Consider the following 25,043-nt stretch of genomic DNA (forward strand, 5'->3'; position numbering starts at 1 on the left):
AAGTACACCATACATAACTGCGGGGACGTGGGTGTAGGGCAAGAGGGGAATATGAGAGTGCCTGCAACCCGCTAGAGTTCCTGTGCTCTGGGTAGGTGGACGCAGGAGGACTGCCAGATGCTTTCCACACGGCCAGGGTGGGCATCTGGCTGTGTTTGGCCACTGAACCCACGTGGCGAGTGGTGGATAAGGGGCAGAACCAGGTACTAGGTTCTCAGTCTCCCACATAGGAGCTGAGAACAGAATAGGGGCCCTGGAGCAGCATTCAGCTCGGGAGATAAGGGAAGAGGGCAGAGGGAGAGGGGGCACTGGGTGGTTCCCACGCAGGTGAGAGTCCATGGCTGCTACATAGGAAGGCCTCCTGGCAGGAGGTTAGACACAGCTCATTAAGAGAAAGCCTAGGGCTGGAGAGATGGCTCAGCGGTCAAGAGCACTGACTGCTCTTCCAGAGGTCCTGAGTTCAATCCCCAGCAACCACATGGTGTCTCACAACCACCTGTAATGGGATCCGAAGCCCTCTGAAGACATCTACAGTGTACTCATATAAATAAAATAAATAAATCTTAAAAAAAAAAAAAAGAGAGAAAGCCATCCCATTATTCAAGCACAGCGGGCCTTGATGGTCAGAGACAGTCTATGGTTTTAGAGCTTTATTGTAAAAAGGCAGAGAGAAAGGAGAGAAGGTAGAAAGAGAGAGGGGGAGGCTGGCCATGGCCACAAGGAGAGAAGGGGGAAGAGAAAGAGAAGAAAGACTAGAGAGTAAGAAGGCTTAAAGAGAGCTAGGAGGGGCCAAGCAGCCCCTCTTATAGTAGGCTGCTATCTTGCTGTTGCTAGGTACCTGTGGGGAGGAGTCTAGCCAGCATGCTAGAAGCTTGGGACATTGTCTACATGACTGCTAGCCACATACCTCTCTTGTGAGGGGGTCTGGGGGCGGTAATTTCAACAGGAGCTAGGGGTCCAGGAGACATGATTGAATGCCTTCTGTCCCATGTAGACAGAAATTACCACCCATTGGTTACCACAGGAGTTCAAGACCTCAGCTGGACTGGAGACCAGGCTGTCTGTGCATAGCCCATTGCCCACATAAGCATCTTTAAGTGGTTTTCTTGATCTTACAATTTTAGGTCACGTTATGGATCTTTAACCCTGGAACACATAGATTTCAAATTAGCTTTTAGATACTCTTGTCTTCCCCATCCACTCACCACTCAGTAGATTGAACTTTCACCTTCTCCCACCATATTTCAGTAATATCTTGTGCAATAATAGCATTTACCAAGTGGTCACAGGTCCCTGGTTCCTGTCTAAGTGCCTTACATTTAAAATCCTCACAATAACACTATGACTTAATAGTTACTTCTGTTTTAAAAAACCTAAGACACAAGAGGCTGTGTAAAGCTTTTCTCAGAAGGCATCTGTTCAAGTTAGATGAAGCTCTCCTGGCCATTCTGAGGCAAGCGCGTGCTCTCTTGGATGATCCCAGCAGATGTGGTCAAGGTGTTTTTTTCATCCCAGGCATAGCTGCCACTTGCACGCATACAACCAGGCCATTGGGTATGGTAATAAGCTGGAGTTCTGTGTGAGCCCTTTATAAAATCAGTCTTTTTTTTTTTTAGTCAAATTAGTTTGTCAGTTCGCATTGTGGAAGTTCTGGTGTTGAACAGTCAAGCTGTAAGACTATTCATATTAAAGTGTTATAGCTCATCTATCGGTTTTCTGGGTACCAGCTCTTCGTTCATCAGAGTCACCTAAGTTCTTGTCTTACTTTTAGAAATACCATTATCTTAGTTACTAAGTCACGCTTGTTACTACTGCAAGCTTTTTATATTGGCCTGAGATAATTGATAAGCACCAATCAGGAGATCAGATGTGTAGCTTCAGCCACATCCAATCTTTGGGCTACATATGACACCATCAAGAAACCAAAAACTAAAACAAAAAATAGATAGCATAATAAGCCTGTTGTATGTTACTAACATGGTATTTTAAGATAGTATACCTTGAAATCAAGAGTGGACTGGTTTACATACTTACACTGCCTGACTATAGAAGACAGTCTGATTCTCCTATCTGCTACTCCAGCATAGTGGTTGTAATTTGTTGGTCTGTTAAAAGATGAAGACAATCTGAGAAAAGAAGGATTTGACAATCTTTTCAGATTATTATGAAATCTTTAAAATCACAGCAAACTTGATAGCAGCTATTTTCTTAGAGGTTCATTAGTTGCAGTATCGACTGCGTCCACAGTGAAAAAACTCTTTGTATGCCTACAATAAACTCCCCAGCCCAGCTTACTCAGAATGGGTCTTACCTAATGCTGTTCATTAACCGTTTGGAAAAGTTGGACTACTGAATTGCAGAGCACTTCTGAATGTTGTGCTCCAGTGGGCTTGATGCACATCATCATCTAAGAAGTCACTTCTGGGGCTGAAGAGATGTCACTCAGCAATTAAGAGCACTGACTGCTCTCCCAGAGGTCCTGAGTTCAAATCCCAGCAACCACATGGTGACTCACAACCATCTGTAATGGGATCTGATGCCCTCTTCTGGTGTGTCTTAAGACAGCTCTAGTGTACTTATATATAATAAGTAAAAAAAAAAAATTAAGTCAATTCTATCAGCACCACACTGTTCTTTCAAGGTATTAGGACTTACGAGCTCTCGAAGTTGTGTCTCAGGGTACAGTTCCCAGTGTCACCTTCATTCGGCTCAAATATTTGCTGACTTATTTTGTGGTTCACTCTTTCACTTGTTGATTATTTTTTAAAGTATAAAATTTGGTTATATTTGGTATTTTTTTTTCTAACCATCTTTTTGTCAGTGATTTCTGATTTGACTCCACTGTGGTCAGAAAACTTTAGCATTATTTCAGTCCTTTTAAATATGTGTAAGTTTATTCCATAGCCCCAAGTATGGTGAATATTGATAAACGTCCCATGTCAACTTGGAAATTACACATTCTCTTGTCGGGTGGAGTACCTCATAAGTCTCCTTGAAGTCAGGCTGGAGATCAAGTGTCCTACATCCTTACTGACTTCTGTACATTTATCTTGTCTATGGTGTAGAGAGGGACACTGTTAGCTGTATCTTTACTCTCTTCTGAACATTTGTCTTGTCTGTGGTATAGAGAAGGACACTGTTAGCATTTTCTCTTTTATAGATAGGTCAGGTTTTGCTTCATACACTTGACTTTATTGACCTTTTATAATGATTAAATGAATTTACTTTATCATATTCCTTATTCTTCTTCTTTTTTTTTTTTTTTTTTTTTTGGTTTTTCGAGACAGGGTTTCTCTGTGTAGCTCTGGCTGTCCTGGAACTCACTTTGTAGACCAGGCTGGCCTTGAACTCAGAAATCCGCCTGCCTCTGCCTCCCGAGTGCTGGGATTAAAGGCGTGCGCCACCACGCCCGGCTCATATTCCTTATTCTGATCCAATTTACCTTGTTTTGTTTGTCTTTGATTAATATTAGTACAAAAAAGGAATGTTTCATGCAGAATTTAATTTCCTTAAAATCCTAAAACTTACAAACTAATTTATAGTGATAAAGTAAGTTGTTGGTTGTCAGAGCATGAGGTTAATAGGGAGACATAAATCATGAAGGGACATTGGGGAGGTTTTGGACATGGTCAGAATGTGTCATCTTGATTATCTTGATGGACTCAGGATGCGGATAGATCAGATTCATCAATCAAATGCTTTAAATATATGCTGTTTGCTGTAAATTAATTATATCTCAACAATACCTTTAAAGATAATATAATACTTGGGGCTGGAGAGAAGGCTTAGCAGTTAAAAGCACTGACTGCTTATCCAGAGGACCCAGGTTTGATTCCCAGCACCCACTGCTGCAGCACACACCACACATCACAACCATCTGTAGCTCCAGATCCGGGAATCTGACGTCCTCTTCTGGCCTCCATTGGGAATCAGGCATGCATTTAATACATAGACAGGTAAAATACACATAAAATAAAAATAAATCTTAAAAATTATACTACTACCAGTACATTTTAACTGCACTGTCTTGACACTAACAGTGTTGATCACCATTGCCTATACACAATCAGCACTAGTGTCAACACAGTGAAGTGGACAAATAACAGTGTAGTAGTGTTGTGAAGACAGTTTTGACCTCAAGATCCAAAGAGGCCAGAAGAGTCTTCTTGAGTCTAGCATCGTCACTTCTCTACTTATTCTGTTATGGCAATGTCTCCTCAAAATCTAAAACAATCTCTTATGAAAAATATTCTTCAAGTCATGTTTAATGCTAACTACTAACACATATTAATCATGCTCATGAAATGTATAAGGATAACATTTAAGGCCCTCCCCCGACCCCAGCCCAATGTCTACATGAGTCTCCTGTTGGCTCCTGGACAGACCATGTTCTCCCCCACCTTCTGACCTTTGCTCAGACCCTCTTGAATTTTGCATATTAAGTTCTACTTCTTAGGACTGGCTTGGATTCAGCCTTGGCTGTGAAACCTCAGGCACTTAAGCACGTGCGTCCCTCGCTGGCATTCCTTTGTGTCCTGTTTGGACGTATCTCATAGAATTGCATCTTGGTCCTATAACGTGTTGGCTATCTGATTTCCATTTTCCCTCAGAGCTGCTGGCATAGGACTGAATATGGAATAGGTCTTTGAATGATTACATTCTTTAGTCTTTGGCATTCTTTAAAGAACGTTTTGATTAAACTCCTGGCTTTACCCTTGTCAATCGTTCTGTGTCTTCTAGGTAACCAAGTGTAACATCTGTCAATTTTGATAAGGAATTTCTTCAGCCTTCTACCAAGTTTATAAGTTTTAATTTACAGCCTCTGTTGGAGGTCTCCATCTACTTAATCTTTTCTTCCATAAAGGAGATTAATTCTCTGTTAAATATGCGATGTTTACATAATGCCAAATAAGCTGGCACTAATATAATTGGAAAATATCTGGTAGTCTTGCAGATGGCCTGAACTTCTTGACACCAGACTTGTGTATGACAAAATTAGTCTCATTGGTTTTCTGCTTACCCATTCATACCAATGACTAAGCAAAGCATGCCTGCGCCCTTTTCGTTACTGCCCTAGGAAGATAGGGAATTGGTGAGAAGCATTACCTTTATCTCTTATAGTTATTGATAAGCATTCTTAAAATTGAGGTTGTAAAGAATCAACATATAATAAAAGGAGTTTTGTGCCGCAAGAATGTTTTCCAGGTAGATTCTATTTCGTGTTATGATTGAGGTTGGCTGTGGAGAGTCAGGACTCTTATTAAGTCACCAGGATTTCAAATCTGCAAAAGCAATAAATGGAAGATTAGTTCAGCCCTGTTGGACTTTGTGACATGACTGTGTGGATGTGTTGAAATAGAGGCAGCTGTTTTGGAAATGATTAAAGGACTCTCAGATGGGGATGCTTTCTGCGAGACAGATCAGCACCGAAGAATTCACGTGCTTAAAAAAATAGCCGGTAGTGGTGGCGCACGCCGGTAGGATTTGCTGAAGGAGGCAGAGGCAGGAGGATCACGAGTTCGAGGCCAGCCTGGGCTACACATTTTAGCCGGGCGTGGTGGCGCACGCCTTTAATCCCAGCACTCGGGAGGCAGAGGCAGGCGGATTTCTGAGTTCGAGGCCAGCCTGGTCTACAAAGTGAGCTCCAGGACAGCCAGGGCTATACAGAGAAACCCTGTCTCGAAAAACCAAAAAAAAAAAAAAAAAAAAAAAAAAAAGAAAATAGGATTTAAGCATCTATTCAGTAAGTAGACCTAATGGCCTCTTCTCTTTCTGTACCTGAACGTCATTTTCCTGAGGAAAGACGAAATTTTTTTAATTCTATAATTAATTGTAGTTAACAATCTTGGTATTTTTAAGAGTTCTGATTTTATTGCTCTGACCAACATTATTTTTTATTCAGATGTGTGTTTGTTGTGAAATTATGAATAGTTGTTTTTTCTGTAGTCTGACCTGTGAATAGAAGATAACCAGTGTGAGTCAGTGGGTCTAAGATTGACAGAGGACCATTGTGGAGCTGAGGCATTCAGAGTCCAGTGGTAGGAGCTGTCAATACCAGCCATTTAAACCCCAGGCTATAATCCTTATCTGCAGAGTAGACACGGGGGTAACAAGGAACTGTTTAAATCTTCTTCTCTCATACAATATCGTATAAAACTAAGCAATTTAATCATAGATTTTTAAATGATTTGTTGTTGTTGTTGGTTTTTGTGGTAGTCTGACAGATACTGTTATCCTGTCTTAGAAGCTTCCTACTGGTTTTTCTTTAGTGTTTTGGTTGTTGTTGTTTGTTTGTTGGTTTGTTTGTTTGTTGTTGTAACTGTAAAAAAATGGATGAGTCCATTATGTGTACAGCAATTTTTAAAGTGTTTGTTTCTGTAATGGCTATTGAATTTATTCATAGGGTCAGGTTTAAGCATTTCAGGTCCTGGCATGGTGGCACATACCTTTAATCCCAGCAAAGACTGATAACAGACAGATCTGAGCCAGGACTACACAGGACTACCCTGTCTCAAAAACAAACAAACAAACAAACAAACAAACAGGAACTCTTTCGGTCTTGAATAAAAACAGATCCAGGAGCTCCTATGACTAAGCTAGCGGTTTTTTGAAAGTGCTGTATTCACCACCCTAGGTATTGGAGAAATGACCTGAAGGAGAAACTGAACTGACATGAGCTGTGGCACTTGTGCTGGCTGGTTTTTAAGTCAGCTTGACACAAGCTGGAGTCATCTGAGAGGAGGGAGCCTCAGTTGAGAACATGTCTCTATAAGATTGGGCTAAAGGCAAGCCTGGGGGGGGGGGGCATCTTTGATTAATGTTTGATGAGGAAGGGTGGTGTCATCCTAGGCTAGTGATCACAGATGGTGTCTAAGCAAGCTACAAGGAGCAAGCCAGTAAGCAGCATTCCTCCATGGACCCTGCTCCATTTCCTGCCCTGACTTCCTTGGTGCTGGACTGTTTCCTAGAAGGGTAAGGTGAGAGAAATCCTTTCCTCCCAAAGTTGCTTTCTTTGGTCATGGTGTTTACCGTAGCAGTAGAGACCATAAAAAGAAGTACTTTGAGGCCTATTCAGAAACCAAGACTGAGGATCAAGTCTTTCTACCAGAATGTAGTTCACTCTAATGTATTAGGTTGTCACTGAACATTGGGAATGGGTTAGGAATGCAGTGCACAAGCATGAATGGTGAGACATAGCTTTAGAAGATATATTATCTATGTATGTACACCTGTGTGCCAGATCTGCCATGTGGGTACTGAGAATTGAACTCAGGGCCTCTGTATGAGTAGCCTGTGCTCTTTAATGGCTAAGCCCCAGACTTAGTTTTGTATTTTTATTTTTTCCTGTAGAGTTTAAAGTCAGTTGTTTATTATGTTAAGGACCTTTTGGTTTGCTTGCTTGCTTTTGCTATATGAGAAAGGGGCTCTCTATATTTTACAGAGATCTGCCTGCCTTTACCTCCCTGGCAGAATCTTTTTTTTTAAGTGTTACAATTTCACACACACACACACACACACACACACACACACACGCACACACACACACACACACGCTGGAGTCATCTACCCTCCAGCCCCTATTAAACCCCCTTAATTAAGTCCCTTCTCACGTTCATGGTTTTGGGAGGAGTTTTGTTTTCTTTTTTATTTATTTATTTATTTTCAATTAGGTATTTTCTTCATTTACATTTTAAATGCTATCCCAAAAGTCCCCCAGACCCTCCTACCCACCCACTCCCACTTCTTGAGTTTTGTTTTCTGAGGCCTACTGATCAAGGTTTAACCTTGATCATCTGTGGGTTTGGAATTGTCCATTGGAGTCTGATGGGCTCCTTAGCAGATACATGATGAAGATGCCTCTCCGTAGAGTCCTCACGGTTCTGAGACTAAGTGAAGGCTGATGATAGTCGTAAGTATGATGCTAATACCACCACCTCTAAGACGCAGGAGTCATTGTGAGGTGGGGACCCAGAGATCACGGTGAGGAAAGGTACCTGCTGCCAACTCTGATGCCTGGGTTTGATCCCCAAAACCCAAATGGGAGAGGGAGAGAACCAACTCCCACAAATTGTTCTCTGTCCTTTGCACATGTGCCATGACACACACACACACACACACCATAAAAAAGTAGAAAGTTTCAGTGTAGGTCCTCATTGTTGAAATTTTTATCTAAAAGAACCCAGTTGCCAAATATGGTCAGTTTGGCTTGAAGATAGAGGCAGGAGGATTGCCTGCCAAGGAGGAAGAGGCCACCTTGGAGATCTGATTGATCCTTGTTATCAGTAATTAGTGTCTACATTTGTCAGACATGTAGCGCTGTGCTCCAGAATGGTACATTAAATCATATTTAAATTTTAAGTTGAAAAGAAAAATAGATGGTGGGGGAGCAGTTTCCAAATACTTCTTAGTGTTTCAGCAAGGTCTCACCTATGAATGTTCACCTTCACCAGTGTTAGGAAAGTACTGGGCCTGCCCATGAATCCTTAGTTCTTGGAGAAACTGAACTACCATACGTCCATACCAGATGAAACCATCAGTATGTATGAATCATATATTATTTGTTTGGGGATGCTCCATAAAGCAGGGCCATCTGAAGAGACAGGAACACAAAGTGTCCACCCTACTCCTCTGTTATAAACCAGGTTGTTTTCATTGGCCAGCGTGTTAACTTGTCCTTCCTAATATAACTGTGAGTGAGTAATGCTCTTCTGTTCAGGAGATGGAATGTATTTGGTCTTAATATGAAATGCTTGTGTAGAAGAGCACACGTGTGCAGGTACATGTGTTAACATACGGAGAGGGAGTTGGAGACCAAAGGTCAGCACTGCGAGTTGTTCCACGGGTGTCACCCTTGCTTTGTTTTGTGCTTTGAGACATAGTCTCTCACTTGGTCCAGAATTCCTTCATTAGGTGAGGCTGGCTAGGCAGAGGGCCCCAGGTTTCTGCCTGTCTCTGCCTCCCCAGCACCGGGACTGCCCGTGGACTCCAGTCCCAGCTCTTTGTGTGTGCGAGTCTGGAGATGGAACTCAGGTCCGCATGCTTGTACAGCAAGCACAGTACTGACTGAGCCATCTCAGCAAGTGTCCCCTAGAAACACTCTGTCCCTTCATCCTACTTATCCTAGACATTTCATAGGAGTTTATGCCAAACTTTAAAGCCATGATTGACTTTGCATCCTTTCAAAACCTGTCACCTAAACTTAGGAAACCATTCTATGTAAATTTTTCCCTAAATAACCTCATTCCTTTTTAAAAATAATTTGTATTGTGCTATAATTGCATCATTTGCCCCTTCCCTTTCCTCCATCCAGCTCTGCCCACGCACTGCTCTTTCTCTTCTTAAATCCGTGGCCTCTCTTTTATTGTGTTACATGTATTTGTATGTTTCTAAATATATAAATATAACCTGTTCTAGCTAGGTGGTGGTGGTACACTCCTTAATCCCAGCATTCAGGAGGCAAAGGCAGGTGGATCTTTGAGTTCCAGAACAGACAGCTACACAGAAAAACCCTGTCTTAGACAAATAATAATAATAACAATGACAGCAACACAACCTGCTCAGTCTGTACAGGGTTACACGTGTGTCCTCAGGGCTGACCATTTGATGCTGATGACCACGTGGCGTGCTCTTCCCTGAGGAAGACTATTCCTCCTCTCAGTATTCCTTAGTTGCCCACAGGTCTTCATTCAGAGTTGAGGTCCCCTTGGCTTCCCACCTTCCATGTTAGCGTGTCCTTTGGTGCCGACCTTGTTCAGCTTAGCTTTAGGCAGTCGTGTTAGTGAGACTTGATGGAGGTGACTTCACTGACATCTTTAGGAGACGCAAGCTTCTTGTTCCTCTGGCACTAACAGTTTTGTCCCTTCCTCTTCTGCAGTGATCCCTGAGCCTTGTGTGCATAAGTTGTGTCGTGGATGTATCCGTTGGGCCTGGCCTCCCTCACTCTTCATTTTGATCAGTGTGGTTTTCTGTAACAGTCTCTGTTTCAAGAGAAATATGTTCTAGATGAGGAATTAAGAACTACACGTGTCTGTGGCTGTTCAGACAAAACTTTACAGTGTAGTTAGGGATTCTCCCAGTTTAGTAAAGCGTAGTTGTCTGTTCCCCCCACGAGATTTGTGACTTCACTAGCTCAGGGCAGGTTGACTAGGTTTCTGGTACCAAGCGTGTTAACCCGTCCTCTTGAGCAGGACTTCAGTCTGGTTAGATCCTGTTGTCGGTTACTGCTGAGGTATGCGTGCCACTACTGCACCCTGAGGGTCATGTCGTAGCCGGGTGAGGCTATTGGCTGTTTGCAAGTTTGTATGGCACCAACTGGTACTACTCCGTGGGTAAGAGGTTTCCAGGTCATAGCCAGCTCTGGTCCTCTGGGTCCTGGATTCCAAGTATCTGGTGTCTAGAGCCATAAGGATTTACCTTCTGCTTCTGGGGAGGGGTGGGCAGCCAAGAACAATAGCAGTCACTTATAATGTTTCTTGGACATCCCTGACTAACCTATCATTTCATTAGTTAAAATGTTCGTTTTTCTAGTCTTCCTCAAAACCATCCATTGAACGTCTTTTTAGAATCGTTTCTCTTTTGACAGAGTGTTAATGTTCCTCTCAAGAGTAGGAGAATTTAGATTGCAAATAGTGAGAGGTTTTTTTGGGTGTTGGTATTTATGTGAATACTCTACACGTAAAAATATTTTTGTTTCATTCTCTAAAAAATAAAGAAAAAAAGATTAACGATTAAAAAACACAGCAGCATTGGCATGCTTGAGCTGCTAGTTGGTTTTCTTTTCTATCTTAAGAGAATGGGAAAAAAAAAAAAGAAAAAAAAAAAAAATTAAAAAAAAAAAAAAAAAAAAAAAAAAAAAAAAAAAGGGCTGGTGAGATGGCTCAGTAGGTAAGAGCACCCGATTGCTCTTCCAAAGGTCCGAAGTTCAAATCCCAGCAACCACATGGTGGCTCACAACCACCCATAAAGAGATCTGATGCCCTCTTCTGGTGCATCTGAAGACAGCTACAGTGTACTTACATATAATAAATAAATAAATCTAAAAAAAAAAAAAAAAAAAAAGAGAATGGGCAGGGCCCACCTCAGACCCTTGCCTCAGAGAGCACTGGACTGGAGCAGTCTGCTTTCCTTATTACACTTACAGACTCGTGGCTTGGGGCAGAGAGCAGAGTCAGTCACATGAATCACTGTTTCACAGCCATCCTGTGACTCATCTACTTGAGACTGGTTTATAGGTATGAGCTGAGGCTCTAGTATCGATACCTTCAAATGACTGGGCTCCTCCAAAAGGCTTCTTTTATGTGGTCATCGAAGTGCAAAAGGCTAATAAAGTGCTTGTGCCTGCAAATACTGTCTCTCAGTAAAGGCCGGCAGCCTTCTGAGTGAGCTCCCAGGACACTCCCACTGCCTGCAGTAAGTACTTTTACCCCAGGTAGCTGCAGAATTCTGTCTGTTGCTTATTGTCTCAGACAGACTAACAGCTGTAAGTCACACCTGGTGGGCCTAATTGATTGATCCATTTGTCGAAAGCTCTCCAAACAGTTCCTGGGATATTTATAAACAGTACACACTTGTTGAGTGACTGCTTCGACCAGAAGGTTTTTACATGCTACTCTGAAAACCTAACCCTTCCCATCTCCAGCATTTTCTGTAAGAAAGTATAAGTGCTAAAAAACAAAAACAAAAAACAGTTGTCCACATGAACATGTGCACCACCACAGAGGGCGGCGGTCAGTCCCTGATGAACTATACTTGTTTTCAAACAGGAGGTGGTGTGGTCTGACTTTGGATTTCCTGGAAGAAATGGACAAGAAAGTACATTGTGGATCGGGTCCTTCGGAGCCCACACTCCCTGCCATCTGGACTCCTATGGTTGCAACTTAGTATTCCAGGTACAAGGAAGGTAATGCGCGTGCGTGCATGCATGTGTCTCTGTCCAGTTGTCTGCATTTGAGCACACAAGAACGAACAAGAAAAGGGAAACAGTGGGGTCAGATAGTAGCCACACCCCCATCTGTCCACCAGCCCCATGACCAAGGCTCTTCTCTGCACCACTGTTCTGCTTCCTCCTGTGTGTCTCGGCCACCATCAGGGTTCTCTCAGAAGTCCCCGTCCTGCTAGGCATCTCTCTGATTCGGAGTGTTCATTCACATTTCACTCTCTCCCTCCACCTCTCAGAGAACAGAGAAGTTTGTTGAAACACAGAGGCTTCACTGCGGCCCTTTGGATGTTGACAGGTGCCAGGAAGCCTGGATCAGGTACTAGTGAGCTTTTATCTCTACTTTAGTGCAGATTGAATGGACAGCACCTGATGGCCTGGAGTTTGGGTGTACTCAGGTGTCATGTGTGCAGCCTTAGTCCACCTAATGAATTGTGCTCCACATGTCTTTCCGACCCTTTGAGACATTTGCAGGGCGACTCATAGAAAATAAAACAGAAATAGCCACATGCAGATCCTTAGCATCTCTAGACACAAAGATGACCAGGGATGGACACATGTCACTGGGAAACTGTGGAAGCCATAGCAGTTCATGTTGGTTCAACAAGTCCTTGCTAAAGACTAACCTGTCAGGTACACTGTTGTTTGCAGGGGAGACAGCAGTGAGTCGGGCATGAGCCCATTTGGAGTTAAGAGTTTGGAAACTGAAATGTGACGAGCATTGCTTTAAAGTTGCCTCTTCCACGTGCTCTGAATTAGGAAGCAAGCCAAAGAAATTCCAGAGGTTTTTTTTTCCTTTGATTAAAAAAAATATAGTTTTACTATAACACTGTATTTTCCATTTTCATGGCATTCTGATGTGATCAAATAGCTTTAGTAAATCTGTTGTTGAGTGTTCGTCCAGTTCCGTGTGTTAGAATAGGTGGTCAGGACTGTGCCCTAAGAGCAGATCCACCTGGGTACCTATAGGCCTTCAGCAGTGAAGGGAGATTGTATGCTCCTGGAGGAGTCTTCGGGCACTGAAACAGAAAGGTGGAGGAGACGGTGCCTCACGGGTTCCGTGGAAGAGTGGTTTGCTGCAAGGGGCTTTGAAACAGAGTAAGTGTCTCTGTCGCCCAGATGGAAGGGACACAGGGTTCCCAGAAATCATGGAGTGTGCAGAGGACTCTGTGTAAATGGTGCCCTGGGAACAGTAGGACTGAATAGAGAAGGCAGGGTGGGGCATGAAGGTCTTGGCTCCCAGCCAAACATGGTTCTCCATCCCTTGCATGTATAGAACCATGAGAGGCTTCAGAGCAAGGGATGGCATGGTGATGGCCTTCTGCTGGGAGGGCATGCACATTTCAACCTGCGAAGCTGAGCAAAGCAGGTTGCATAGTCTGGCTGTGATGTCCATTCCTCTGGGAAGTGCTGCCTTGGAGATGCATGTTCTAGGCCTCCATGAGCCCAAGGGGTACCGAACAGATCTCTCTCTCTCTCTTCCTCCCTCCCTCTCTCCCCCGTCCCCTGCTATTTCAGAAATGAAATTAAATTGATGACCTCTTCAGAGCCCTTAAGAATTAACACGAGAGTGGCTCCCACAGTAGCAGTGGGTTTGGTGGAGTAGAACAGCCATTCCTGGAGAGGCCTCCTTCAAGCACCTAAACTCCAGCAGTTCTGACCCAGTGGCTGTGAGATTCGTAGGCTGCCCTAGGATTTCAGAAAAGTCAAGCACTTCACTGTTTCTGTGAAGCCTTCAGTTCCAAAGTGAAATAAGACTTTAGTACACGTTTGGCAGTTTAGAGCCTTCTCCCTGTGCAGAAAGGACTGGTGGTGCCCATGACTGCCAGAGCTCACACTCAGGAGGGCCTTATGGCTTGTCCTCAAATCTGGGGCTTGGTTCTTTTCCTCTGGTCCCATCAGCTGTCCTCACTCTCCTCCCTCTTTGCCTCAGCACTCTTCCTTCCAGTACTGTAAAATATAGAGCTTTACAGTTTTGTGAAATAAGATTTATTACCCCCATTCCTAAATAAAGGAAAGAATCCAATTTATAAAACAGTTTTCTCCTTTTAAAAGATCCTCAGTTATATTACCCTTAGGTTATGTAGCATTAGTTATTTGTTTCTCATCTTTAATAGATCAATTCAACGTGTCTAACTTCCAGACAGGGAGCAGTCTAGATGCTGTTTACTGGGGAGAGCTGCAGGGGGCTTGTTCAGGATAGTATTAGAGTGCAGCCCTGCTGAGGAGCTGGCTCAGTGTGGTAAGGTGACTGCGGCACAAACATGATGACTTATGGTCAGTGCGCAGCAACGTGTGGAAAAGCCAGGCGTAGTGCCCTTCTCTAACTCAGGGACAGTGGACAGAGAAGACATGAGGGTCCTAGGAGCTCATCCTGACAGTCTATCCAGTCAGAGCTCTATGTTCAGAGAGAGATCCTGTCTCAAAAAGTAAGGTGACTCACTATTGTGGTGACGAGCCATTAATCTCAGCACTTGGAGGTAGAGGCGGGAGGAACTTTATGAGTTTGAGGCCAGCCTGGTCTCCATAGCAAGTTCCAGGACAGCCAGTAAAGTTATATAATGAGACCATGTCTCCAAACACCAGGGGGGAAAGAGGAATTAAGACAGTGAATGATGAGGAAGACAGACGTGGCAGCGGCGGCCTCTCGCCTCAACACGTGCACATGCATCTGCATGATGTGTAGAAACACACATAACAGACATACCACACACATACATACATACAAGATAAAATAGGATAAAGATTATTCTGGTTAGCTTCAGGGTCAGGAGTGAAGTCAGTGATAAGCAAGCTTTGCTGTAAGATCCAAAAACAAACACCTTACTAATGAGATCCTATCCCAGCCAGGAGCGGGGCTGCCTCAGGAGATCGTGAGACACCCACCAGTAGAGACCTACCTTCCATCAGACAACTGCAGGGATCAGCTTTGAGAGAGAGGCTGCACTCCTGTATGAATTCAATTTAAATTAGTAAAACTGAACCTTCAGCTGCTACCTTCTTACATGTTTTATCTCAAGTTGAGAGCTAACTTGTATCTTGTTTTGTTTGTTTGTTTTGTTTTTTTCATTAGGAAAAGATGGCATCTCTTTCCTCCTGAAGATATGCCTTTCCTTTATCCAACCAGAATTCCTTACGAAGAGTCTAGTGTGTACAGTAAAATCAATGTTGTCAACCCTGATTTGAAGCGTTTCCCCCAGTTCCAGAAAGCTCGAAGACATATGGTCACGTTGAGCCCAGGACAGGTAATGGGGCTTTAAACATGGAGGAGCTGTCAGTGGGCACCACAGCCAGGTTGGTGCCTGTGCTTCCCTTGTACAGATGGCAGTAGCGGCCTCCCAAGGCCCTGAAAGATGGAGAGAGGGAGCGCAGCTCCTCCTGCTGGTCACGGGAGGGAATGGCTGCCGAGGAAATTCAGAGCAGGTGGAGCCATTATTATTACTACTCGGGTTAAGAGACATGTCAGGGCGTGGGTACTAGAACATATTCACAGTTAATACCTGTTCCACCAGACGGATGCACACAGGCTGCAGTGCATCCTGTGCTCAGAAGCAGGTGCACTGAGGGTGATTTTCAGCAAGAATGACTGACATCTGAATCCCTTCTAAAGAGACTGTATTCTGCATATCCACCCCGAGGGGAGATTTTCTGTTACAACACTGGGGCTTGCTGTACCAGTTTCTTAGCATTTGAAAAGTTTGTATTCCCTCCATCGGCTTTATCCTGTCTGCCCTTCATTGCCCCCTCCTTGCTGGCTCTCATCCTGTTCTCTCCACACACTTACACAGATCCACCAGGCCACATTGCATCAATCTTCTACCAGGCACTTCCCTTCATGCATGCCTCTTCCTCCAGCCCCCAACAGCTACTACCTTACTCTGTATCACTGTAGATTTTCCTATTCTGGGCATTACATGTACTGCAGCCAAACAATGTGGAGCCTTTTGTGTCTGGCTTGTGATGCAGAACATGTTTTCAAGGCTGGACAGTTCTTGATTACGGGTGTACCGTAATGATCTACTCCTGAGCTGATTGCGAGAGCCGTTAGGAATGTGTGTTGCTGCTGTGTGCACTTGCTATAAGGTTCTCGTGTGTTTAGGAGTAGCATGGGTGGTTCAGAGAGTGTGGCTGGTCTTCTGTGAGATCGCTGTATTGTTCTCCACAGTGGCTATTTTCCATTCCTACCTACAGTGCCCGAGGCTGACTGCTCCAGTCTTTCCCCCTGCACCCTGTCCTTTATCAGGGAGGTTTTCCAGTAAATAAGGGGAAGTGGCTGCGTGCTTCCTTGCATCAGAACGTTCACAGCTACTGTTCGATGGAAAGAAGAATTTCAAAGCTTTTACTAAAATTTAGATGTGAGCAGACGTCACCAGGTTAAGAGGAGTGGAAAGCTGTAAGCTCGTGACCACGGCAGTTGAGGGCGGAGAGAAGCTGGAGGGCGGGGGTGTTCTTCTTCCCTCCTTCCCTCTGTTCCCTTGGCTTTATCCCTGTCTCTCTTTCCCATTAGCAGTCTCAGCTAGAAAGAGAAATGTCCGGCTCTTGTGGTAACTATCTTTTCTTTGGTTTGCAGGTTCTGTTTGTTCCCAGACACTGGTGGCATTACGTGGAGTCTCTTGATCCTGTCACCGTCAGTATAAACTCCTGGATTGAGCTGGTACTTTTGTTGTTGTTGTTGTTGTCGTTGTCATCCTTTAAAGAACACATGCCTAATATAAGCAAAGCCTGTCTAGACCATTGGCTCACCAGTTCTCTGTGACACTGGTTCACACACAGAATGAGTTTGTTCTGTGAGTCTGTCCTCTCTGGATAAATATGCAGGTTAGAGATGTGCCATCCTCTTGTTTTGCTTGACGTGGTTGTGTTGTGTTTTGTTTGAGATGGGGTATCTCTACTTAGGGTCTCAAGCACTTGGTCCTCCTCCCTTGGCTTCCTATGGCACATGTACTCCTGTGCCCAGCCACTCCTCGAAAGGACACAGAGTGGCCCTGACATTGATGTCTTCCTCGAGTGGTGTCAGGAGCATTGTGTTAGGCCTAGCAGGATCTGCCATCTATATCTAATATTGCTGGTTCTGTGGCACACTATCCCAGATAAAAATATCTGTTCCTTGGTTCAGGATCCTTATTTCTAATCTTGACCTATGCATTGTCTCAAAGTGCAGTCATTCAGCACTATATTTTTATCATTCATTTCTACCAGGACCCTTTTCCCAATAACACCTTCATCCTGGCTCCCTGAGCTATTTGACAATACAGTAGCTACCGGGCTTGACCTGTCTCTTTAACCCGAAGTCTCAGTTTTGTGTGCACTGTCTTTAACCAGAGCTTCTGATTGAACCTGTTCCTCCTTAGGGCTCTGCTTGCATCTCTGCCCTCCGCAGTCCACAACCTGACAAGTCTGTGCTGTCCTTGGCAGTGGCACCCTCCCCTTAGTTGAGGTGTTTCCCTTGGTTATGTGAGGGGCTTTGGAGTAGGTGGGTCCTGAGAATTACTGAAACAGGAAGCTGTACTTACAGGCTTAGGGAAGAGGGGACACCAAGCCTTTGGAGCTCAGTGGGGAGCCTGCTGGGAGATCAGCAGCCTCACAGTTAGCAAGTCTGCTTGAAGCTGCAGCTGGAGCAAACGTGCAATGGAGTCCTCTGCAAAACTCATACCTGCCATGCCCTCTCCAGCAGATGGTTCACTCCAGGAGAGCTCAGTTTGCAAAACAGTGATTGTAACTGGATCCAGCTCAGGGACATGGTTGTGAAGCTTAAATTAGACAACGTGTAAAGGAAGGCATCCAACATAATCTGTACACACAAACACACACACACACACACACACACACGTTTTCAAATGAAATTGCTAGGTTCAGGTGGGAAAGCTTTTAGGAGGATTCAGAACCCAGTGTCAGTTGTAGCAAATGCTCATAACCCCATTGCTGGGGAGATAGAGATAGGAGGATTCCTGGGGCTTGCCGATGGCCGGCCAGGGAAGCCAGTAAAATACCTTGTCTCCAAGAAGGTGGACAGCATTCCTCAGGATGACACCTGAGGTGATCATCTGCCTTGCATACATGTGCGCATGCACGCTTGCTTGCTTGCTCGCGTACACACACACACACACACACACACACACAAAGGAGACATTACTATGAGTAAGAGAAGGCATATGATGTCAGGGACCCCCCAGGGCAAACCACATGACACTGAAGACCCATGGGTGTGTCTAGTGGGCTTTCTTCCTCACAGTAATGCTTGTAACACCGACAGTGATGCTTGTAACACCCTTGTACCCCTTTTCTAGAAACCTTGTCTAACTTGAGACTTTTTCATGTGGTCTTTGTCATGCTGGGCTGCCCCCACCCTGTACTTGCCTGGCTTCCCAATCAGCTTCATTTTCATTGTGTTGGTTGTCCAAACCTTCCAGCGTACCCTAGAGACTTTTGAATCTTCTCCTCGCCAGTGTACTTGGTGATACTCCTTCATGCTGCCCAAATGAGCCATCAGGCATATCCTTGCTTCCTGGCACATGAAGCCATCCCAGGATCCCTTTGTGCTTTTCTGTGCGCCAGGCTTGCAAGCTAATCATGTCTGCAGACAGCCACTGTTCCTCTACTTGAGAATGGCATTTATAAATAGATTTGGTTCCTTACACTGCTCTGGGTATCAGGATGGTAGGGGGAGGGGAGGCACAATTATAGGCATAAGCCTTTTCATATGATTTCTTCATTGTCCTGTTAATGTCAGAGTCTACCTGACAATCTTTCTTTCACTTCTAGTATTAATCATTTATGCCTCTTTTTAAAAATCTACACTGGCCACGGCTTATTAGTTGCTTAACTCTTTTAAGAACTCACTATAGAGGCTGGTGAGATGGCTCAGCAGGTAAGAGCACTGACTGCTCTTTCTGAGGTCCTGAGTTCAAATCCTAGCAACCACATGGTGGCTCACAACCACTCGGAATGAGATCTGACCCCCTCTTCTGATGTGTCTGAAATAAGTACAACAGTGTACTTATTTATAATAATATATATGGGCCTGAGCGAGCAGGGTGGACTGGAGTGAGCAGAGATCCTAAATTCAATTTCCAACAACCACATGAAGGCTCACAACCATCTGAACAGCTGCAGTGTACGAGTATATATACATAAAATAAATTAAAAAAAAAAAGAAAAAGAACTTACTATAGGTCTTACTATAGTAAGTTACTATTTTGAATCTCATCGATTTCTGATTCTTTGTTATTGAGCAGTAATGTCCTGATTCACCTACATAATAGAGCCAAAAATATCCTTTTTTTCCCCTTAGCAACAACATCCCACTGTGGGTGTGCTCCACTGTCATTCAGTAGACATACCCCCCCCCCCCCCCGCAGTGGGTAGATGTTTGATTGCTTCTGGCATTTTATAATTATAAATGATGTTGGGGTGACCTCTGTGTGTACTGTTCTGTATTCACTAAAGTGTGACATTGGGGAGGATCCTGACCCCCAGGCCCTACGTCTTATACTGCCATGATGCAGTCTTACATTTCCATCTGTGGCGGGTGGGCACCATTCCTCCCAGAGCCTTGTGCACAGGCTGTGCTGTGGAATTAGATTGGATTGGCTTTTTAAGAATAGTTACAAAGACTTTTCACTTTCTCAGGTCATAAAGGAATTATTAGGCTATTACACATTAGTTCATGTTTAAATCCATGGGGAGTTTTGGGAAATATGTAGTGTAAGTACATCAGATTTCACCTTTTCCCTAAGAGGGTTTTCCCAATCCCAGTAGGACTGTGAGAGACTTGGTTTGTGTGAAAGTCTCTTCTTCCTTCTGCCTGCTCCTGCTTTATTTACCAAGTCTGCCATGTTGGTCACAGCTAATAAGACTGACTTCTCTCAGCACATTTTTATTAAAGTGTTTTCCTGGCTATTCTTGCTTCTATTTTTTATACATAATCTTGTAAATCAATTTATCTAGTTTGAAGAGGAAAAACTTATAATACTTTATCCAATCCATATTAAATTTTACGTGGACTTTAGATACTGAATTATTATTCTTTCTTGTCCAAATTCAGTTTTCTTTCTTATAAGCATATTGTAAAGTCTCCTCTCTCTGACTTTGTGTTTCTTCCCATTAAAGCTTACGTCTGAGTCTTTCATTTTTCCTGGCTGCCGTAGTAAGATCTTTGTTCCCCTGACATCCATTCTATCTTTCGGCTGAGCAGTGATTATCTTTTGGTTTTGATTGAATTATTTTTTAATATGTCTGACTTTATTGTGTTTTTAAGCATATCTCATATTCCCCAAAAGTTATGGTAGTTTTACCTCCTTCTTTTCAATTTGTTTTCCTGTAATTGTTTTATTTAACCACGTTGGCTAGTACATCTAATTCAGTAATAAATAGTGGAGGTGATGCTCGTCTCTGTCTTCTTCCTGACTTTGGAGGGAATTCTAATGAATGATTTATGTCTTTGCTTGTTGTGAGATGGTCTCATGTAGCTCAGTCTGGCTGCAAAGTCACAAGGACCTGAGCATGGTCCTGAAGTAATTCTCCTCCTTTCACTCCTAAATGATGGGATGATGGGCGCAGTGGTTTGCAACTGTGGAGCGGTTTCTCTTTAATTACAAATGACAGGTGTGGGACTGAATTGTCTATGTGTTTTATCTATGGTATGTCGTGTACCTGTTTCAGGGGTTTTGTTGTTTTTAAAATCTAGAAGGAATGTAGAATTTCACTGAGTGCTGCTAAGCATCAGTGGGAATGATCATATAATATCATTATATGTTTCTACCTAGCTTCCAGGGAGGGAAAGAAGAAATCACAAACACTCATACACATGTATAGAAAGCTGAGGTCAGGTGGTGTCTTACTGGGTATCCTGTTGCTGTGAAGAGACACCATGACCAAGGCAACTCTTATAAAGGACACATTTCACTGGGGCTGGCTTACAGGTTCAGAAGTTTAGTCCATTTTATCATGGCGGGGACCATGGCAGCATTCAGGCAGACAAGATAGCTGAGAGAACTCTACATCCTGACCCACAGATGGCAGGAAGAGAGAGTGGCAATGGGCTTGGCTTGAGTTCTGAAACCTCAAGCCCATCCTGGCCTCCAACAAGGCCATACCTCCTAACAGTGCCACTCCCTGTGAGCCATTGGGGGTTATTTTCATTCAGACCACCACAGGTATTCTGGGCTCTCTCTGGAGTAACCACAGCACACTGAAAACTCGGCATGTTTAATTTATAGGGTTGTGCAAGGAGGCTAGGTAATTTATTGCATACAACTGGCAAGGAGGTAGGGTCATTACATGCAGATAAACCAGAAAGCAAGGTTTGTGGTATACAGCTGGATTGAGCAGACAGACTTAGCTAATCTCAGTAGAAGTCATCTCTGTATGGGAGAGTCGTCAGTGTATAATTTTGGGGGCGGGAGAGAAAGCCATGGTGGATGTTTTCTGCACACACTGCCAACATTCACACACGGTCCAGAGAAAGGCTCTGCCATGTCCCTCTGAGCCTCACCCTCTGGAGAAGGCTTTGCTGTTCCTCCATGGTCCAAGGCTCTTGGGACTTGATTCGGCTGTGTCCGTGTGAGCAACGCACGTTCACTCCCGGCTTCTCCACTCCCCACAGTTCTCTTCGGTAGAAATATGATAGTGTAATAAATTACACCAATTGATGTCTTAATTCATCCTTTTTCTCTGAAATAGATCAAACCTGATTGTGATATACCGTTTTTAATGCGCTATAAGATATTGTTCGTTCATATATTATTTAGATTTGATTCACATGACTTAAGTAGTTTGTTAGAGTTCACCATGGTCTTTTCTAGAAGCTTATTAATGTGCTGCTGTTCCAGTCATCTCTTCTAGAATTTTCCTGAGAATATAAGTGTGAACAGACTGTAAAATAGCACAAGTTTGGTCCCTAAGGACTTGAGGCATTTGTTAGTCAAATAATTGCTCTTTTAAAAAATGTTTATCTTTGGGTCTGTTGCCCGTTAAAAAATTGTCTTATTAATGTATGCAAAATCTTTCTATATTCTGTAGTGTTCTCTTTTTAGTTTATGTATGTTATAGGCATCTAGTTTGACTTTTTTCTCTTGCTGTGTATTTTAATAAGTAGAAGTTGTTGGTTTTAATTCTGTCTTATCAGTAATGCTACCTTGTATCCTAAGAAGCTCTGCTCAGATGTTTAGCTACTTTTTGTTTGTTTGGTTGGTTGGTTGGTTTTTCGAGACAGGGTTTCTCTGTGTAGCCCTGGCTGTCCTGGAACTCACTCTGTAGACCAGGCTGGCCTCAAACTCAGAAATCCGCCTGCCTCTGCCTCCCAAGTGCTGGTATTTAAAGGCATGCGCCACCACCACCTGGCTGTTTAGCTACTTTTTGTTTGTTTGTGTGTGTGTTTGTTTGTGTGTTTGTTTGTTTTTTCTGAAACACACCCTCCCTGTAACCCAGCCTGGCCTCAGATGGGCCACCAGTCCATCCTTCTGTCCTAGAGGTGTCAGACTCTGGTCTCCATCTCAGCCACAAGCATGTGTCACCACAGCTAGCCTCTCCCCTGCACCACCTCATGTTGAAGGATCTAATCAACTCCCCCACCCTCCTCGGCCACCACAGAACTAGCTGCCCGTTATCCTGTTTGTCACATGATTCATCTTTTCAAACTCCATAAGGATCATTGTTCCATGTGTTTATTAATTCCTTGAAAAAAGATCTAGACATATCAAGGAGTGCGAAAGATTAGAAAAAAAAATTATCCAAGGTCTTTTGTACATAAGGCCTGCGTCTTCTAAAATAATTTTATTCTTAAGTTTGGTGAACTACACTCATAGGTAGCAGGTGATAATAACACATGTGAGTTATGGTGCTCCCGAAAGCATGGGGCTGCCTTCTGTGACAGGGTTGGAATTCATGGGGGGGGGGGGGGCAGAGCATACAGCTAAAAGGCTCTTAAATCATGAGGTACAGAGACAGAGAAGAAAATGTGGTTTGGTTCTTTTTACTTTTTTTTTCCTCAGGAAGAGGACCACCTAGCGCGGGTGGAGGAGGCCATCACCCGCATGCTCGTGTGTACACTGAAGACTGCAGAGGACCCGCACCACCCCAGGACCTGGCTGAACCCCACTGAGGTAGGATGGTCGGCTCTTGGTGTGGATGGTGAGTCTGCCCAGTTGGTCTCCAGCGCAGTGCTGAGGGGTTCTCCTCTTCCTAGGTTGAGGAGACGTCTCACGAAGTCAACAGCTGCTACTTGAACAGTGCTGTTTGTGCCTTTTTTGATCATTGTGAAAAAGCTAAAGCAGTAGAGATGCAAGCGCTGAGCGCAAACGGGGCAGAGCCACGTGTGCAGGAGGAGCACATGGAAGTGGAGCAGGCTCAGGGATCGAGCCTCAGGGCGAGGGCTGAGAAACAGGAGGCCACAAGCCTGTTTGGCCCAGATCTGATCCCGGTGACACCAGCATCCGAAGAGAGAGGAGTCACACTGGAAGGCGACAGCGAAGAGTCTGTCAGCAGCAACGGAGGACACTTTGCAGAACTGCCCTGTGCCAGGAGACAGCAAACCAGCAAAGGGGCGAGCGCATTGGCGGAGCCCTTGGCCCCGCGGGGTCCTATGGCACATTCTCGAGTCTTCGTGTCCACAGATGATTTGCTGGACTGCCTAGTTAATCCACAAGTAACCAGGATGGTGGCCCAGCTTTTGATACAAGGAAAAAGCTGTGATACTTTCTAGTAACTTTTTAATTACTTTTTAATAACTTTTAAAATATATTTTTAGAAATAATATGATATACGTGTGTGTTTGCTTTTTTTTACTTGCTCTTTGAATATGTCATGTATATACCGTATATTTTGATTATATTCATGCTGCACTGCCTACCTCCAGCCTCTTCCAAATCCCCTTTGTCCCCCACCCAAATTTTCTGTCTTTTTTATTTATTTACTTTTTTTTCACAACCCATTGAGTCCAGTTGCTGCTACCCAGATACATATAGTGTGGCTATCCACTTAGCCCTGGTTAACCTCCCAGGGCTGTACCATTGAAGAAAACTCACTTTCCTTCTGGACGCAGCCCTCAATAGCTCCTTAGCTAGCGCTGGAGCTCTTGTGTTCACATTAGAATATTGACTGGCTTGCTCTTGCACAGGCAACCACACTACAGCTGCAGAGTTCACAGGCAAACCGGTTCTGTCCTGTCCACTCCAAAAGCCATTGCTTCGACTCACCCCTCCCTGATCTCTGACCTATAAAAACTCCCAGCCCCTCTTTCTCCAGCTTCTTTTTCCTTTCCTTTGGTAGGGAACAGGGGGGTTTGAAACTGGATCCAACTATGTAGCTCTGGCTTTCCTGGAGCTCTCAGTGTAGACCAGGCTGGTCCTGAACTCTATAAAGAGATCCACCAGCCTCCACTTCCAGGGTGCTGGGATCAAAGGCGTTCACCACCTCCCTGTTTCTCCGGGCTCTGTGTTAGCCAGCATTCACTATACCAAATGCTCCTTGGGTAAGGAAGGATCATCTAGAGAGGACCCAGAAGGCAGTTTGATATTTTGTTCATTTAGCAAAACGATAGGAGTAGGTTCACTTCTAGGCCTCACCAGCCAGGGGTCCTGGCTGGGTTGAGAGTTTATTTTTACAGGGTCCCGCTATATACCTTAGGCTGGCCTTGAATTCAAGATCCTCTGGCCCGCCTCCCCAAGCGATGGATTACAGGTTTGCACTACCAAGGTTGGTTCTCAATAGTATGAGTCTAAAATAAAGGATGGAACAGGAGGTGGTGAGTTTGTACATGTTTATAAATGTGCTTTCCCAATAAAAGCCACCGTGGTCACCTCTTTCCAGCACGCCGCTCAGTAGCCAAACTAGCTCACATTTGGGTTGGTCTTGGTTTGTTAGGTAAGACTCGGCTGCAAAGCAGTCTGAAAGGCTGAGGTCCTCTGAAGTGGGGTAGACGGGCATGGCTACAGAATTGCCCCAGCATTCGGCATCGCTTGAGCATCCTATTCAGACAATTCTGGCAGGCTGCAGCACTCTCCATTGTTACAAACACTAATCAAGTAAGGCAGCTTTCCTCTGGTTTTAAAGGAACACAAGCATTTCCGTTTCATTACTTTATGAAGCTTCTCAGGAGGCACAGTTTCTC

General features: G+C 44.1%; 1 protein-coding gene across 1 annotated transcript in view; it reads left to right on the forward strand.

The window, feature by feature from the left end:
- The window catches only part of Hspbap1 (HSPB1 associated protein 1), a 54,060-nt gene extending 30,411 nt beyond the window's left edge, over positions 1 to 23,649 (forward strand). The window contains exons 4-8 of the mRNA XM_021185006.2: positions 11,763 to 11,899; positions 15,009 to 15,180; positions 16,506 to 16,589; positions 22,927 to 23,037; positions 23,121 to 23,649. Of these exons, the coding sequence (XP_021040665.1) occupies positions 11,763 to 11,899; positions 15,009 to 15,180; positions 16,506 to 16,589; positions 22,927 to 23,037; positions 23,121 to 23,636 (1,020 nt within the window). The 3' untranslated portion in view covers positions 23,637 to 23,649. The remainder of the gene's footprint in view (positions 1 to 11,762; positions 11,900 to 15,008; positions 15,181 to 16,505; positions 16,590 to 22,926; positions 23,038 to 23,120) is intronic.
- Positions 23,650 to 25,043: the final 1,394 nt, after the last annotated feature.

This window comes from Mus caroli, unplaced genomic scaffold (assembly GCF_978045245.1).
Source record: "Mus caroli unplaced genomic scaffold, Mus_caroli_1 scaffold_17, whole genome shotgun sequence".
In the NCBI taxonomy this organism is placed as follows: Eukaryota; Metazoa; Chordata; class Mammalia; order Rodentia; family Muridae; genus Mus; species Mus caroli.